Source organism: Heteronotia binoei, chromosome 19 (genome assembly GCF_032191835.1).
Source record: "Heteronotia binoei isolate CCM8104 ecotype False Entrance Well chromosome 19, APGP_CSIRO_Hbin_v1, whole genome shotgun sequence".
In the NCBI taxonomy this organism is placed as follows: Eukaryota; Metazoa; Chordata; class Lepidosauria; order Squamata; family Gekkonidae; genus Heteronotia; species Heteronotia binoei.
The window spans coordinates 16,291,699-16,310,520 of NC_083241.1; the positions used below are offsets into that span (position 1 = coordinate 16,291,699).

Genomic DNA, 18,822 nt, shown 5'->3' on the forward strand with positions numbered 1-18,822 from the left:
ACAAGTGTCCCTATGTCACTCTGACTGTCAATCCAGACCCACCCGGATTTGAGGAAATGTTAAAAGAAAAGGCTAAGAAATGGAAAGCCTGGGTGGCAGAGTGCGAGGCAAGGGAGAAGGAGGCTGAAGCCAAGCGTCTGAAAGAGCTGGCTGAACAGGAACACGATGATGTGTTTTACAATCATGATGAGTTCCTGAACGAATTCCGGAAAGGGTTCCGAGCTACGTAAATATGAACTGTAATGTTGCTGGTGGACATGTATGTAAACTGTGTAAAGTGTTTTGGTGCACTGGGTTTAAATAGATTAGGAGGTGTGTTGGAGCAAGAATCTACATAAACCCAGTCTGACAGCTACAGTATGACAGCTGGTGATCTAGCTGCCAGGCTAGGTCACAGTGACCTGATCAGCAGACCGGCTTGAGCCGGCAGAAGCCAAGTGATGCAATCTGCTGAGTCAGCACGGCCAGGATTGGCTGCTTGGACTATATATGATCTGTGTGTGCATCACACAGGTCTCTCCCTGTGAGATGGTGGTTAGGCGAAGCACTTTGTCCGTGGAGGTGATATTGTATAGACTGCACTTGTTGTGTATATATGTTAATACACCTTTTGGCACTAGTTGCACGTGTCTGCCTGATTTTCTTTCCTGGAGCCCTGTGTCGGGCAAGTCATCTCCCTCACTCTGCTACTCCCGCTCCGACAGAGACACCAAATTTTCAGCATGGCATCCAGAGCCTCTCTCCAAAATACCGTCCAAGTTTCAAAAGGATTGGACCAGGGAGTCCAATTCTATGAGTCCCAAAAGAAGGTGCCCCTATCCTTCATTATTTCCAAATGGAGGGAAGGCACTTAAAAGGTGTGCAGTCCCTTTAAATGTGATGGCCATTTTGGATGAACTCCTTTTGGAGTTCAATTATGCTTGTCACAATCTTGTTCATGGCTCCACCTCCAAAGTCCCCAAAGATTTCTTGAATTGGACTTGGCAATCCTAATGGTGAATCTTTACAAACTCCCTGAAACTCAGTTGTAAAGACCACAGGGGAAATTCTTGGATCATCACCCAGAAGTGATGAAACTCCATCTTCCCCAGGGAACAGCCCCCAAATCTCCCAGCATTTGCCAGCATGGGACACGCAAACCTACTGTTGATCCTCCTGCTCTGAAAAGGATTATTTTCCCCTTTACGGTACTTTGGAAAAGCCTTTTCCAACCACCATCTCTTCATGGAGTCTTCTGTTCTTGAAGTCTAATTGTATGCCTTTCTCACATCCTCCTCAGGTCCGTACAATAAGATGCACATTGCAAGTTCTGAGCTGGAAGCTGGATTCCTCAGCATGCATATGCTGACTTGGATCAGGATTGTAGTGTGCGGGAAGAGGCGTTTATGCCTTCACACCGATTTCAAATGTCACCTCTATCATGTCCAAGGAAAGGAAAGGAAAGGAAAGGTCCCCTGTGGAAGCACCAGTCGTTTCTGATTCTGGGGTGATGTTGCTTTCACAATATTTTCACGGCAGACTTTTTATGGGGTGGTTTGCCATTGCCTTCCCCAGTCTTTTACACTTTGCCCCCAGCAAGCTGAGTACTCACTTTACCGACCTCGGAAGGATGAAAGGCTGAGTCAACCTTGGGCAGGCTACCTGAATCCAGCTTCAGCCAGAATTGAACTCAGGTCGTGAGCAAAGAGTTCAGACCCCAGTACTGCAGTACTGCTGCTTTACCACTCTGCGCCATGGGGCCGTGTCATGCCCAAACACAGAGCCTATTGAGCCCTGCAAATTCAAAATTAAGCACACCATCTAATTTGCCACTTGAAGCCCACAACAGTAGAAAGAGATATGTGATACAATGTTCTCTTTCTGGACTTCCAGCAACAAACCCACAATTAACATAAAAGTGCCCACAATTCTTACCCCAAAGGTGTCTTCCTCTGGTTTATGCGTCACTGTGATAAGCGGAGTGGGGCTTGGACTATATTCAACTGAAACCAGAAGAGCAAAGGAGAGAGGTCCATGAAAACAAATCAAGCATCCCAAACAATTCTACTGTGACTAAAAGCTGCTGATTGAGTCCCAACCTCCACTAGGAATTTGTCTACTTTTAATTTTTTGGGAGGAAAGGAAGATTTCTTAAGCTGGTGATCACATGAGGTGGCTGTGATCAGGGGTGGAATTCTAGCAGGAGCTCCTTTGCATATTAGGCCACACACCCGTGATGTAGCCAATCCTCCAAAAGCTTACAAAAAAGAGCCTTGTAAGCTTTTGGAAAATTGGCTACATCAGGGGTGTGTGGCCTAATATGCAAAGGAGCTCCTGCTAGAATTCCACCCTGGCTCTGAGTTCCACAAACTAAGACTGTATTTTATAGTTTTAAATTATATGTATATATAATTTACATACCTATATGGTTTTAAAGAGAAAAATCCCAAGCAGGCTTACTCAGAATCCTAATCAGTTCTATTCAATGGGGCTTACTCCCAGGAGTAAGTTTGTGTTGTGAATACCTGGTATTTAGTCTTATCATATGCAATCATGAATTCATTTTTGTAGAAAAGAAAAATATTACTGGGGTTTTAAAAGAAAATAATGAGCTATATCCTGATGCTGTTCTACTGAACACATGAAACAGCTTATACAGAATCAGATCATTGGTTTATCAGGATCATCACCATCTACTGAGATGGACAGCAGCTCTCCAGGGTCTCTGATAAAGGTCTTTCATATCACCTCCATCCTGATCCTTTTAACTAGAGATAGTGAGGATTGAACCTGGGAACTTCTTAATGCTCCGCCACTGAGCCATGGTCTCTTCCACTGATGGAAGAAGTGTGGATCTTGCCCAGTTCTTCACCTCATTTCAGCCCCTCAAACCAAGCAGGTTTTTGTCTGCCACAGTCCTGCTCAGTTATAATATCTAACCCCCAGTTTATTTTAACTTCAGTAATTTTTTCCCCATGTAACATTAGGGGACTGCAGAGGAAATTGAAAGGGAGGAATAATCTAGAAAAATGTCCACGGCACCATTCTTAAGTGTCAAGAACTTCCTTTTCAGTGTCCCAAACCTATTGCCAATCCACTTTAAAGAGCCAGTTTGGTGTAGTGGTTAAGTGTGCGGACTCTTATCTGGGAGAACCAGGTATGATTCTGCACTCCTCCACTTGCACCTGCTAGCATGGCCTTGGGTCAGCCATAGCTCTGGCAGAGGTTGTCCTTGAAAGGGCATCTTCTGTGAGAGCCCTCTCCAGCCTCACCCACCTCACAGGGTGTCTGTTGTGGAGGAGGAAGGTAAAGGAGATTGTGAGCTGCTCTGAGACTCTTCGGAGTGGAGGGCGGGATATAAATCCAATATCTTCTTAAAGGTAACCACAAACTTTAGTCCTATAAAACATCTCTTTCTTCACCAGTCACCATTTTAAATATCTCTGTCATTTTCTTCTGTTCTCCCCACACATACGCACACAATTATACTAAGAAACCTCACATTCCTTGTAAGCTACTCTGACCCCCACCCCACACACCAATATTGTAGATACCTATTTGAGGTTATGGAATGATTTATAGCACTCCTTGTCATTCCACACCCAAGTGCATCCTTATGTTCCCACCAACAGAACACTTACTATAAGGGGGTTGAGCAGCTCAGATAATCAGATAAAACAAAAATGCAAGAAGCCACTTACATGTTATGATGCTATCTGAAACACCTGCAAGAAATACAAAGAAACAAAATGAATAAGGTAACGAAACGAATAAGGTTGCCAGTGTGATTAAAAAGAAGAAGTGTCCACATTAAAATCATCCTTCACTGAACAATACCCCTTTCCAGGATTTTTTCAAGGTTTTTCCTGACCTACAAAGTGATTCTTGAGATGGATATGGGCACAAGCAGACAGTATCAAACTAAGCAATATGGTGCAGTGGGAACAGTGCTGGGTTTGGAAGCTGGATACTCTGCAGTCACGTAGCAGTCATTTGCATCTGGACAAGCCCATTGCAACTGGCTGCTGTAGTGAAACAATAGTGCAATATCCTAAGGTGTGGTCTTACACTGGGGAGTTCTGGATTCATATACCTACTCAGTCCTGGAATTCACTGGGTGACCTTGTGCAAAAACAAAAATAACAAAAAAAAACCCCACAGTGTCACCTACTAGCTGCACATAACTAGTGGAGGTCTTTGCATTTTTCATTGTTAAATCTGAATTTTACCTAATTACATTTGGCCCTGAACTTCTTGTATTTCACAGCCCATTGAACCTGTGGATTTTTTTTTTAAATCTTCTATATTAAATATCTGCCTTTTAAAAATCTTCTATATTAAATATCCATGGCACTGCATCTGAGTAAGTGGACTTTCATGTGTGAAAACTAATGCTGGAACAAAATTGTATGAGTCTTTAAGGCACCACAAGACTCCCATCTGTTTTTACTGTAACAGAAACACAGCAACCCCTCTGGAATTTCCACCTCAAAGTGTTGTCATAGGAGTAAGAGACCAGGATTAAAGGATAGGATTAAAATATACTACAAAGATAAGATAAATAAGGCAGAGAGACAGAAACACACCTTGGAATGTTTCATAATTTCCATGTAGACAAAGACGTCTTATGATCAGGCATATATTTTTTAAATTTTTAGGTCGGTGCCCATCTCAGTTTGTCCCTCACCGATGTGGTGCAGTGGTTTTGAGTGCCAGAGACTCAAATGCAATCCCCATATATTTATAGAGCTCTCTGGGTGAGCTTGGGAAGTCCCTGTCTCTCAGCCTAAGGTACCCTAACCAGGTGAAGATGATAGGGAGGTGGGGAGAACCACAGACACTACCCTGAGCACCTCAGAGGAAGGGTGAGGAAGAACTCTGCTGGACTCTGGGCAGCAACAATAGCAAAAGTGCCTTCCCAAAAGATCAGCACACCCCACAAAAGAGATGACCAGGTAAGACAGCAGAAGATGCACAGCCCAGCCATTCACTCATTTAGGCCAATGAGACCAGAGCTATTCATTTGCTGCTCTCTTCCAAGATAGTGGGGGCTGCCAAACCTTTTAAGAAGAGATCCTTGTGTTTTGCTGCTGCTCAACGAGAGGAGGAGAAGGTGGAAAGTCAGAGAGACATCTTGTGGAAAAGGTCCCCAACCTGAAGTCAGCCCAGATTTATTGACAGGCATTACAGGGGGACCCTAGAAAATGGACCTGTGCCTATACAACCTGGCTGGTCTCTTCAGTTACCCATAAGCCTTTGTATAGTTTTGGCTTCTTCCAATAAATGTTTGCTTTTGCACAACTCCCGGCTAGAATCCTGGCATCCTACATTTAATGCCTGGCAGTGACACTCGACTTACAAGCAGCCCAGAAAAGAAAGCCAGCTTTCTGCTTTACCCATCAGCTTAGCCAGCTGAATCTGAGACGAAGGCGACTTGACACAGCTTTTGAGGCAGAAGATGCTAGGAATGATTTAGCAATGTGATTCGTTAAAAAGGGGAGGGGGTAAAGGGTAGTACAGTACAGTCCCCAGGGAGGGCTGCAAGGAGAGCTTGAAAGGAACCGAAAACTCTGTTGACAAAGAAGGATTTGGTTTTGCTTAGCCACCATGTGCTAGATCAGCACTTTCTGACCCCAATTTAGGCCACATCAAAGCTGACCTTGGAGGAATAGATTTTTTTCTTCTTCTTCTTTCCTTTCCTTTTTTATAGAATGTAAGTTTGCCTTTAGAACCCATATCAGCGACTCATTTCGCAAAAGATGGCGGTCAGCATCTCCAACCCCTTGAATAAATTTGCCCAACAGCAAGTTCCATCATGACAATTGCCATTGTTTTGGTTTGGGTTCCAAGACAAAACAATAGCAGAGGGGAGGTTGAAGAACCTTTTGGAATTCTCTCCTGCAAAACTTTGGATCCCTCTCTTGCACTGCATCAAACACCTTCACTATCGCATTACTTGGCTTTTACAATCATTCACCCTTCCCACCTGAGTTTTTCCAGGAAATAGCCCCAGACTATACTTTGCATGATCCTTTTCAGGAAGAAAAAGAGATTCAAATTTGCAGCGCTGCTATTCCTTTTCTGATACTTTGTAACACACAATTTTGTTTTGAGTACTGTTTAAGACTTAAGAGTTCTGTTTGACTCAGCATCAATAATTGCATTGTGTTACGTTTATAGAAAAGGTACGGGCCAAGTAAAAAGAAACATGCATAACAGCAGTGCAACAGCAGGATGCCACAAATTGTGTTAAATATACATGAATCACACACACAGAAGGAGGATTTGCAAGACACCGTTGAGCATTAGCTTATCCTTATAACACAAAAGGATGACATCTTAAGCTCTGATCCACAAAAGGCTTACCTGTGCACTAAATACTACCTAATCCCAGTAAAACGTTCAAGGCTACTTGCTAGTTAAGTTAAATGCCTCTTTTTATCAACAGAGGACCAAAAGAGAAAGGAGTTACATGCATGGCCCCCCAATTATTAAAGTAAGAAAAGGGTAAATGTGCAATCTATGATGTGGCAGGGGGAGTAGGGTGGATTTTAAAAATAAAAAAAAGAAGTTGTGGCTGTGATCATAACAGAAAAAAATGGTTGTACTTTCTCTGGTTTCAGAAGAGCCCTTTTCAGATGTTCAGTCTTGGTGTCCCTACTACATATAGAGGGAGTATGCATTAACCACAATCATCTTTAACTGTGGTTCAGAAAATGCATGCATATTTTCCACTGCTGGTACATCATGATGATGATGACGATGATACTGGATTTATATCCTGCCCTCCACTCCAAATTTCAGAGTCTCAGAGCGGCTCACAATCTCCTTTATCTCCCTCCCCCACAACAGACACCTTGTGAGGTGGGTAGGGCTGAGAGTGCTCTCACAACAGCTGCCCTTTCAAGGACAACCTCTGCCAGAGCTATAGCTGACCCAAGGCCAGTCCAGCAGCTGCAAGTGGAGGAGTGGGGAATCAAACCCGGTTCTCCCAGATAAGAGTCGGCACACTTAACCACTACACCAAACCACTACACATGGCTCCCATGAGCTGTTTTTGAGGGTATGCAGTCACATATACTGAACCTGTACACGTATGGGTCTATTCATACAAAATTGTGACCAATGTATTGGGAGGACTGTGCAAGGCACACATGCTCCTGTTATGAAGTGCAAAAAAAAAAATGAACATTTGAAAAGGGCCAAGGACTCAACTAGACAGTGGGGTGGTTAGAGTGCTGGACATGGTTCTGGGGAACCCATAATCGAATCCCCACTCTGCCATGTGAGTTTGCTGGGCAACCTTGGGCCAAACACACACACTCAGCCTAACCAGCCTCCCAGGGCTGCTTTGAGGATAAAATGGAGAAGACAAGAATGATGCAAGTTTCCTTAGGGCCCCATTGGGGGGAAAGGTCAGTATAAATTGTTCCTTATCAAAACACTCCCCACCTCCACGTCCTGTCAAGTCAGGTGTTCTTCCTCTGGAAGACTCTCCCCCAAGATCCTCATTGAGAAAGGGGTTAAGCAGGGGTGCACTTTAGCCCCCCATTTGTTTAACCTTTTTAAAAATGATCTTGCCTCCTTCTTGTTTTAAGTTGATGGCCACAGCCCTAGACTTGGTTCTGCTCATATCCCTTTGTTATTATATGCCGACGATACGGTTCTTTTGTCTACCTCTCGTGTTGGATTAAAACGTTTATTGAACCGTTGTCACGGATATTGTGTGACGAACAGACTGGAGCTGAACTATGAAAAACCAAAGGCACTGGCCTTTTCCTTTTTCCCGCAAATCATATAAGCGGATTATTAGCGGTAACAAACTTGAACAGGCTAGTAAATTAAGCAAATCAATAAATCACACAAAGAAAGGAAGTGGTCATCAGTTTCTGGGCTGTATCACCACACCAGGATTCAGACCAAGCACAGCTTGTTGTTATGGGAATGAAACTGGGGAGGAGGTCTTTGTTGGCCTTCAACATCCCCCCCCTTCGTCCCATTATATGTAGCAATCTAATTAAAGACTGCCCAGTCGTGGCAAAACACAGTGTGTCGTCACAACCAAGCCACAAATTCTGGTTTGAGAACTATGTCAATTGAGGTAGGGGGTGGGTGGGAAGATACCGTTTGTGGTTCAGACACCACCAGGGCTTTTTTTGTAACAGGAATGCCTTTGCATATTAGGTTACACCCCACGCCCCGATGTAGCCAATCCTCCATGAGCTTATAGGACTCTTAGTACAGGGCCTCTTGTAAGCTCTTGGAGGATTGGCTACATTAGGGAGGTGTGGCCTAATATGTAAAGGAGTTCCCACTACAAAAAAGCCCTGGACACCATAATAAAATAGGGGTTGCCATGAAGCAGAATCCTTTTAATGAGCAGCAGGAGGTGGAAGGGGGAACATGCAAGCCTGAGGACCCCAAACGCTCCTTCAAAGAATGGTAAACCATATCAAATGAGAGCCAGTGTGGTGTAGGGGTTACCACAGACTAGGATTGGGGAAACCTACAGCTGAATCATTAGTTTGCCATGGAAGCTTGCTGGGTGACCCTGGGCCTGGACCAGTCGTGTTTTCTCAACCTAACCTACCTCACAGGATTGTTGTAAGGAGAATGATGCAAGCCACTGTGGGCCTTTATTGCGGAAAACAGCAGGGTATAAATGGGATTCACATCAATGAAAGCTACCTTGTATGTTTAAAATATTTCCCTACACTGTTAAAACCAGCATATTTGGGGAAATAATTCTAGCATAGCTTTTATCCTGATGAGCTACGATGTGAAGGGAACTTCATATGCCCCCAGGCAAGGGACTCACATCAATGAAAGCAACTTCAGGTTTTTAAAAGATCTCCCTACAGAGTTAGGAAAAAGAATCCTGGTGCAGCTTTTATCCTAATGAGCTGGTTTTCTTCCTCACATGCTTTCGAAAGTATCACTTCCCACCTGCATTCTGAAATGGAATGCTTGTTGCACTCTTATTTTTTTGGCTCACGTGAACTAAACCAGGCAGATTTTTGGCTGCAAAAGCCTTTTTATTTTCTTTCACCCCTATTGGTTCTGTCCAGTCCTGAAAGCTCTCCTTCCAAGGGGACGACTCAGGTTTTAATAGGCAAATAAGGCTACTGGCTACAGCAAAGGTTAAATAAATAAGAAGAATGTTGGGGTTATCATGTTTGCTATATACAGAATGTCCTGTTTCGCTCAGCTTTCAGGAGCTGTGAGAAACAGTGCAGAGCAAAACTTTTCCTTGCAACTGCATTCCAAATGACAAGAAGCGTAAGCCTGAAAAAAATCAAAATGACTGAGGCCGCTTCAGCCAAAATGGTAAGGTCCCATGAACTCCGCTTTGCTTGTTTTTAACTACCAGCCTGCAGAAATCTCACATGACTTCTAGTGTCCTTTTACAGTGAGACAGACAAGGGTGCTGGACTAGAAAGACCTGAATTATCTTTATGACCACCTATCCCCCCCCCCCCCCCGCCTGCCCTTCCTTTAAAGAGTCTCTCCTTCATTCCTCCTGCCAGAATGGCCTTGGGTCAGCCATAGCTCTGGCAGAGGTTGTCCTTGAAAGGGCAGCTGCTGTGAGAGTCCTCTCAGCCCCACCCACCTCACAGGGTGTCTGTTGTGGGGGAGGAAGGTAAAGGAGATTATGAGCCCCTCTGAGCAAAATATAAATCCAATGCCTTCTTCTTCTTCATTAGATCCCACAGGTCAGGCTGAGAGGCTATGGCTGCATTCACACTACACTTAATAATGCATTTTACCTCTAGATTTTTACTGTGTAAGAATAGCAAAAATCCAGATGTAAAACGCATTATCTAGCGCAGTGTGAATTCACCATATGACTGGTCCAAGGTCATGCAGTGAGCTTCTTGACGGAATGAGGGATTCAAGCCTGGGTCCAACATCCTAACTACTAGACCATCCCAACTCAGACTGCACTTCCTCCAAGAAAGCAGCCAACAATGATTCTTTCTTCTCCTAAAGTGGCTTGCACCCTCAGATTGGTACATAGATTAGTGGTGGAAAGTGCCATGAAGTTTCAGTTGACTCATGGCAACCCTGTATGTTTTCAAGGCTAGAGATAAACAAAGGTGGTTTGCCATTTGCCTGCCTATGTGTCTCCATCGGTCTCCCATCCAGGTACTAACCAGGGTCAACCCTGCTTAGCTTCCAAGACCTGACAAGATCAGGCTAGTCGGGGTCATCCAGGTCAGGGTGATGCATAGATGATACTGAGAAATAATGACTAGCCCAAGATAACCCAGTGAGTTTCATGGCTGCTCAGGGGAAGGGGATTCAATCCTAGGTCTGCCAGGTCTTAGTCTGACATTCTAACCACTATACTCCATCACAGAAGGAGAGAAAGAAGAGTTATAATAATGGAAACTGTCCAGCTCTCACTTGGAAAAGGTTTCTCCAGGAAATGTCCTTTGATGGTCTGGTTGGCTGTTCCCAAGTAGTTGGTAGCGATGATGGTGTAGTTGCCATTGTTGTAGTGCGTTGGATGGTTGAAAAGCAGGCAGCCGTCAGATACTTCCCCCTCCTGATAGAGTTCAGTGCGGATAAACTCCGTCTCCCTGAGAAGCTGACCATTGAAGAGCCAGTGGATTTGGGGTGGAGGATTTCCATGCACTAAAAACTCAATGCAGTGCTCCATGTGGCGGATTGGCTCTAGTAAGCTGATGATACGTGGCGGATCTGAGAAGAGGGCAAGAGACATAAGAGAAGGTAAATGACATCCTCCAAGCTGTCAAGGATCAGGAATGTAAAAGCGATGGCTTTTTGAAATTCTGGGATATGAGAGATTTCATTGTGCCTGTTTTATTTACAAGTTTTCTGGTTTTGTCTGTCTCTTTTCAAGCATTTTCAGTCAATCTTCATACTATTTATTCACCAACAGGCTGTCAGTTTCATTATTGCGGTTGAGAAAAAGTTGACCATTGCTAGAGAGGCTTGAACATGAACTGATTCAGCTCACAGCCTAACTTGGAAACTGGGATTGCCTCATGTCTGTCTGCCCGTGTATGAACAACACGAACATACACATACCCACAACTCTGCATCTGCAGTCGCATCTTGCTTTACTGCAGCTGCCTTTCTGTGTCCCTTCTGGCCCACTACCCGCTGCCATTAATGGCTGTCAAAGCTTTCATTTTATGTTGTTTCTGTAATCTATTTTATTAATATTGTAAAGGGCCCTGAACTCCATAAGGAAGAAAAGTAGCTAATAAATATCTAATAAAATGTCCAAGGGTACAACAGTCCTCCCTCTCTGACAATCAAGATGATTTTGTTATGCTGACTGCCAAGGCCCAAGAATGTCTACAAGCCCACACGTTTTCATTGTTGCCTGCATTGAAGGTCCAGCCTGGCCATGGCCTCATCCCCTGAGTGGGCTTCTATACAGGCACGGAACTGCTAAACATGGCACTCAAGTCAAGCTCTGTGCAAAGCATCCGAGCCACGTGACAAATAGGCTCAGCCTGCATCGAAATGAGGAGCTGGCTTGCAGAATGTTTGAATGGGGATCACGTCCTCACTGATGATCTCAGCACCCCTAATGGTTATGTTGTCCCAAGCCTGAGAAACTACAGCAGGGACAGCGACTGTGAAATCAAACTAGACAAGCTGCTAAATCCAGGGACAACCCAACGAACACACCGGGAAGCCTCAGCTTCTCGGAGGTTGTGCGGGAGACGCTTTTGACTTCCAGTGCCCTTGACTGGTGATCAGATAGCCCCCTCATAAAAGCTCATGTCACAATAAATGAAGAGAGCAGGACTCCAGTTGTAGAACTCCCTCCCTAGATCAATTTGCCAGGTGCCAAAGCTATTAAGAGGGAGGCGTCAGTTCAAAACTTGGCTTTCCTCCCAAGTGTTTGGAAAGGCATGATGGATTAATTTTGCTGACTTTTGTTCAGTGGGCGATGCAGGTTTTGAATTTGATAGGATACTGCACTAAGGGATGTTATACTATGTTGCAGGGCTATTTTCGGTGCTTTGCTAGGTAACCACTTATAGTCAAAAGTTGAGAAAAATAAATATTAGGAATACATAAACACCCGGGGTCTCTTTCAAATGAAGCCCTAGAATTATAGAGCTGGAAGGGACCTCCAGGGTCATCTAGTCCAACCCCCTACACAATGCAGGAAACCCACAAATACTTACCCTTGCAAGAAGAGATGCAGGGAGATTCAAAGTCACCTCCCCAGCACTTTTGAAAGAGCAATTAACAACTGTACATACCTGATTTAGATCAGGGCCATTGTACAGGTTGAGAAGAGAGAGAAAAAATGGCATCCATACTGACACTCTAGGAATTCTCCATGTCCCTATGGCCTTTACAACAGAGGTTAAGGGAAAATTCCTAGAATATCACCCAAAAGTAATGTCACTTCCTCCACGTCCTCCAGGCACTGCCCTCAAAATCTCCCAGCATTTCTTGAGGCAGTGTTGGCAGCCCTATTTCGTTCCAACTCTGTTTCTCTGATTATCCGTACCTAGGCCGTATGTTCCTCAAGCTTTCTACTCCTCTCTTTAGAATTCCTTTTTTTTGACATTGCACCCGTATATTTGCATATATATTTTACTTTGCTATTCAATATGACGTTCCATATATGTTTGGGTGAATTAATGCAACAGCCACATTCTGTTTCCAAAAATACATATCTGAATACATATTTTATTTCCTCATTCTATAGACGACGAAATTAGAGGTGTGAGAGAAGAATACATTTGGTTCTGTTTCAATAGATTGTGCTGATGAACGGATGGATAGCATTTGGCAGAGGAATTTGGCAGTAGAAAATGTGTTGCAAGCATCTCTACAATGGGAGTGTATCTGCATTTTGATGCGTGTCCAGTTTTTACCTGTCACAAGCCAACATACACTCAATGGTGTTTCCATGGATGTCCAAGACCTTCGAGTGGAACTGGAGAAAGTTTTGCAGGTCTAAAGGGATGAGTATCATATGATGGAAAGTGCTGTCAAGTCACAGATGACTAACAGGGACCCCTTAGGGTTTTCAAGGCAATAGATCAGGGGTGTCAAATATGCAGCCCAGGGGCTGAATCAGGCCCCCAGAGGGCTCCTATCAGGCCCACGAGCGACTGGCTCTTCTGCTTCCTTCCCCCTCTCTCGTGCTTCCTTCTGCATCTCAACTTGCTTTGCAAGGCTTGCTCAATTGCACAGGAGCTACAGAGCAAAACCTCGATTTTCTCCATTGGTTGAGGCTCCTCCCCCTCCTGGTCCCCTAGGGAGGGAGGGAAAGAGCCAGAGCTTCCTTTGCCCAGTTCCCTGGATCCCATGGGAGAAATACAAAGAAAGCACCTTTAAGACCAAGAGGTGCTAATGTTTTAGGCATGTCTTATTTTTATTTTTTTTAAAAATCTTTAGTCGTGTTTGTCTGTGTCCTTTAAAAACTTTATATCTCTGCTACCTAATCTTAAATAGGTACACACATGGTTTGGCTCAACATGGCCCAGCCCGGCCCAACAAGGTCCCATTTATGTCAGATCTGGCCCTCATAACAAGTGAGTTTGACACCCCTGCAATAGATAAAGAGACTTGGTTTGCCATTGCCTGCCTCTGCATAGCAACCCTGGATTTTCTCTGCTCTGCTTAGATTCTGAGATCTGCTGAGAGAGGGCCTGAGCCATCCAGGCCAAGGCATGATAGTATACCTTCCTAGTACTTTTGAGTGGGACTCACTGGAATAGTAATTAATATGTGTGATACAAAGTGGATATTGTCATTTCCACTGATATTTCTGCTTTCCTGCAATGCAGGCCTGGGACGTTCCTGTTTCTTAAGTCTTTATGTACATACATATTAGAAACTTTTTTCCTTGAGTGGTAACGGCATGCACGCATGCTTGTGCAAATACCCAGAGACTTAAAGACACAGAAGGCTCAGCTATTAAGCAAACCTAGGCAATCACCTAGGGTGCCACATTTTCAGGGATGTAAAAAAGGCAAGAGGAGTCTTCTCTACTGGTTTGAAGGGAAGCTTGGCATTAACAGGTTTCTACAATCTCCTTATCTGTTGACTGTGATCTTCTATAGCAGAAGTGGCCAAGGGTAGCTGTCCAGAAGTTTTTTGCCTACAACTCCCATCAGCCCCAGCCATTGGCCATGCTGGCTGGGGCCGATGGGAGTTGTAGGCAAAAAAAAATATCTGGAGAGCTACCCTTGCCACCCCTGTTCTATAGCTACTATCATGGAACAGTGAGGGCTTATCTGTTTTTATTTTTACATTGCTCATTTTAAGTATCCAGTAAGTAAAGTGTCCCTTTTCACTTTTCTCTGTACTGAGTAGGAGAAGGGGCAGTCATGGCTCACCTAAGGCATAAAAAAATGGCAGGTCCTGCTGAAAGGACAGTCATATGTCCTTTAGAAACCACTCCCCTGAGTTCCATAAGGCACAAGCAGGGCTTCTTTTGTAGCAGGAACTTCTTTGCATATTAGGCCACACACCCCTGATATAGCCAATCCTCCAAGAACTTACGGGGCTCTTCTTACAGGACCTACTGTAAGCTCTTGGAGGATTGGCTACAGCAGAGGGGTGTGGCCTAATATGCAAAGGAGTTCCTGCTAAACAAAAAGCTCTGGGCACAAGGATGCACGTCATCTTTTAGATTGGCTTAGAGGTACGTCAAGACCCTATTAAAGAAGCGAAAGGGTTCAGAGCAGAAATCTAGGATAGGAAAGATTCAAAAAAGTTCCCCCCTTCTCTACAATATTGCTGTGCATGAGTTTGCACAGCATCCCCTCACTGAGCACTCCCATAAACCCTCTACTGATAATATTGTCAAAATGCTAAAAATAACCAGTATCTTGGGAAAAAGAAAGAGCCCCGCGGTGCAGAGTGTTAAAGCTGCAGTACTGCAGTCCTAAGCTCTGCTCACGACCTGAGTTCGATCCCCGGCGGTAGCTGGGTTTTCAGGTAGCCGGCTCCAGGTTGACTCAGTCTTCCATCCTTCTGAGATCGGTCAAATGAGCCCCCAGCTTGCTGGGGGGAAAGTGTAGGTGACTGCGGAAGGCAATGGCAAACCACCCCGTAAAAAGTCTGCTGTGAAAACATTGTGAAAGCAACATCACCCCAGAGTCGCAAACGACTGGTGCTTGCACAGGGGACCTTTCCTTTCCTGGGAAAAACAGGCTTGAAGTTTTTGCTCTAAAATCTGCAAATCACAAATACAGCATTATTAGAAGCAGGGCTTTTTTTGCAGCAGAAACTCTTTTTTTGCAGAGATCAATACTGTCTATGGAGCCTGGCAGAAGCTCTCCAGGGTCTCAGCTAATCACCTCTTACTCAATCTTTTCAAATTAGAGATCCCAGGGATTGAATCTGAGACCTTTGGAATGCCAAGCAGATGTTCTCCACTGAAGCACATCACACAAGTTGTTCTTCAACACCCATTAAGAAAAGGAGGAAGAACCCTATGAGGAAAGGCTGAGGGCCTTGGGAATGTTCAGTCTGGAGCAGAGAAGATTGCTCTGGGGGGACATGATTGCTCTCTTTAAATATTTGAAAAGCTGTCATTTAGAGGAGGGCAAGGAGTTCCACTTGGCAATCAAGGATAGGACCCGAAGCAACAGGCTCAAATTACAAGCAGCAAAGTATCAGCTGGATATTAGGGGGGAAAATTATGGTCAGAGTAGTTCAGAGGTGATACCAGCTGCCTAGGAAAGTGGTGAGCTCCCCTTCCTTGGCAGTCTTCAAAATGCGGCTGGATGATTATTTGTCGGAAGGGCTTTAGGCTGATCCTGCATGAAGCAGGGGGTTGGACTAGATGGTCTGTAGGACCCCTTCCAACTCTATGATTCTATGATTAACAAACAAATAGTCCCTGTGCCTTGACCCCAGAGTGTCCCTCTTCCCCACCAACTTACAAAACACTGTGAGAAGCACGCTGGCATTAGACATTCCCACCACATTCTCGGCAATGCATGTCAGCAGAAACCCATTATCCTCACTCGTGACATTCACCAGGGTCAGGTTGATGGAATGGACATTGGTCCAATTGGCATTTGTCTGTGGGGGAAAAAAACACAGAGAGATAATATGGAACAAACAATGAATTGGTGCTTATTCTTTTCCCATTAGGACTACAGAATCCTCCATGCTGCCAACCTGACTTATGAAGAAGTTTAGAAGTTCAGTACTGGAAAAGGAAACATGCTATTGTACCCTCCTGATATACAGAGGAGATTCTGAAAGAGATAGCTGTGCTTAGTGTCCTACCTGATGAGTGTTGATTGAACGCAGATTTACCACCATCCAGTCAACATCAGGCAGTGGAGAGCCAGATCCGTTGCAAGTAATAACAGCATTTTCACCCTCACAGACAGTCAGGTTTACGTGGCTGACGCTGATTTCTGGCAGATCTAGAGGAATCCAGTCAATACCAAAACAGCCATGTCAGGAGAACATTCTTAACCAAGAGACTCACTGAGTTCCAAATCTCCTCTTAATCTGCTCTACAGCAGCTCTGCACATTGACAGATCTGAGAAGTGAATGGCAAGTCCAAGCTCTCTATGCTTCCTGTTCTGCTACAATGCTGCCATGCATGAAAAAATACAGCTTTTAAATGTTCTGTCTCAAACTTATGTAAGCTCCTAATCTGTCTGGTTACTGCAGGATACCAGCTAGGTGTTTAATTACATGCCTGAATTAGCTGGAAAAGCTGTGCAGTCTCTGCCCTGGAAGAGCCTTACTGGAGCAGACCAATCCATCACCAAGTTTTCCATCCCGGCCAACTGGATATTCCTGGAAAGTGTGCAAGCAGGATACAGAATCCAAAGCTTCCCTCTGCTGTTGCTCAACAGCAACAGCTATTCAGAGGGTTAGGACCTCTGAACTTAACAGGTCCAATTCAGTCATCATAACGAAGAGCTGCTGATGGACCTACACTCTAAGAGTTTCTCTAATCCCCCTTTGTAAAGCCATCCAAATTGGTGCCTTGACCTGGATGACGCAAGCAAGCCTGATCTGATCAGATCTCAGAAGCTAAGCAGGGCTGGCCCTGGGAGATCACCAAGGAAATCCAGGCTCACTATGCAGCAGTAGGCGATGGCAAACCATCTCTGCTCATCTCTTGCCTTGAAATCCTATGAGGTCACCATAAGTCAAGCTGTGACTGGACCGCACTTTCCATTACAAACTGTTGGCCAGCTGGGGAGGAGCTGAGATTCAGTAACAGAACATCAGCTGTGCATCCGAAAGGTCCCGGGTTCAACCCCTGGCCTATCCAGTTTAAAAAGTATCAGGTCGTAGGTGATGTGAAGGATCTCTGCCTGAGAGATCCTTGATGGACCAGTGGCCTGATTCAATGTAATGCCATTTCATGTGTCCATGTGGACATCCTACAGCATCATCATACATTGAGAAAGTCTCCCCTTTGTCTGCCTTACTTACTCTTGAGTTTCACTGGATGCCCCAGAGCATTATGGGAGAAGAATAGAATCTCTGCCAACTTCCTCTACCCTATGCATACTTCCATAAGCATCTACCTTGCTGCCCTCTCCTGAAGCTTTTCTGTTTTTACAACTAAGCAGCCTCAAGCACTTTAGCTTTTCTTTGTAGAGAAGATCCTCCCATGTCATTCATCTGGGTTCCCCTTTTCCAGCTCTTGAACACATGAACACAGGAAGCTGCCATATAGAATCAGACCTTTCCCCGCCTTGGTCCATCAAGTTCAGTATTGACTACTCAGACTGGCAGCAGCCCTCCAGAGTCTAAGACAGAGAAAGGTCTTTCCCATCAACTCCTTTTTTTTAATTATTTATCTTTCTCATCACCTCCTGACAGATCCTCTAACTGGAGATGGTGGGGACTGAACCTGGGACCTTCTGCACACAAGGCAGAGGTCCTACCACTGAGCCATGCCCCATCCTAACCTCGGATCCCAAGGTTCAGTGAGGAAATTCTACTAGAATTATGTTTATATGTGTTACATGTTTAAATCAAACCTCTGAGAAACCTATGCCCTCATTTTAACCCAGAGCTAACATTACAACAGACTCTCATTCATTGCACTTCATACCCAGGATACTTAATGGGTTCAGTACATAGACATCAATCTGCTATTCCAACTTATATTGCCTTCATTGTTGTTTCAGCTCAGTTAACATAAAGTAATGAACACCAGACCCCCAACTTGTGACTCTTTTAACCGGCTAAAAACATTTCCATGACTCTGCAGACTAACTCACTGCTCACTTTCTCTATATTTAGGACTGCTTGCCATTCCATACTATTGTCATGAAGTGTGCTTCTAGCACATGAAAGTTTGCATTCTGAATAAAACTTTGTTGGTCTTAAAGGTGCCCCTTGACTCTTGCTTTGTTCTATAAGCAGCAACAGTTACATTAGGGGAGGAAAGGCTCTCAGTGGGGAGATTTCTCTCCCATTGTGAAGGGGAGTGTTATAAATACGGGGAGGTCATGGAAGCTGCTCACTCCCTAAGCTCAGGAAATTAATGTCCCTCCCCTCCTAATAGCAGGAGAGAACCTGCCCTGCCCACATCTTCTCACACAAAGGGGTTTTCTAATCCTTGAAGATTACTCTTCCAATTTGTTGAGCCATTTCCAGTTGTCTCCCAAATCCTACATGCAGCTATCCCGGCCCACGTCCAGCATTTAATAAAAATCAAAGATACCACTGACTGGGGAGAGGGAGGGGATACTATGAACTCCTATATTTCCTATAAGTTCATATGAGGGACAAAGGAGAATAAATTCCCTCATGAAACGATGCATGCAAGTACGTAACTATGAAGACAGGATTTTGGGGTACCCTGGACAAGAGACCACAAACAAATCCCACAGCCTGTT

At 44.5% G+C, this 18,822-nt stretch overlaps 1 protein-coding gene across 4 annotated transcripts in view; it reads right to left on the bottom strand.

The window, feature by feature from the left end:
• Positions 1-18,822, bottom strand: part of NTRK3 (neurotrophic receptor tyrosine kinase 3) — a 589,304-nt gene that overhangs the window by 341,371 nt on the left and 229,111 nt on the right. For all 4 annotated transcript variants that reach the window (XM_060260076.1, XM_060260077.1, XM_060260079.1 and 1 more), the window contains exons 6-10: positions 16,231-16,373; positions 15,879-16,020; positions 10,387-10,683; positions 3,681-3,704; positions 1,915-1,982 (exon numbers count right to left, since the gene is read on the bottom strand). In XM_060260076.1, coding sequence (XP_060116059.1) covers positions 1,915-1,982; positions 3,681-3,704; positions 10,387-10,683; positions 15,879-16,020; positions 16,231-16,373 — 674 coding nt within the window. The remainder of the gene's footprint in view (positions 1-1,914; positions 1,983-3,680; positions 3,705-10,386; positions 10,684-15,878; positions 16,021-16,230; positions 16,374-18,822) is intronic.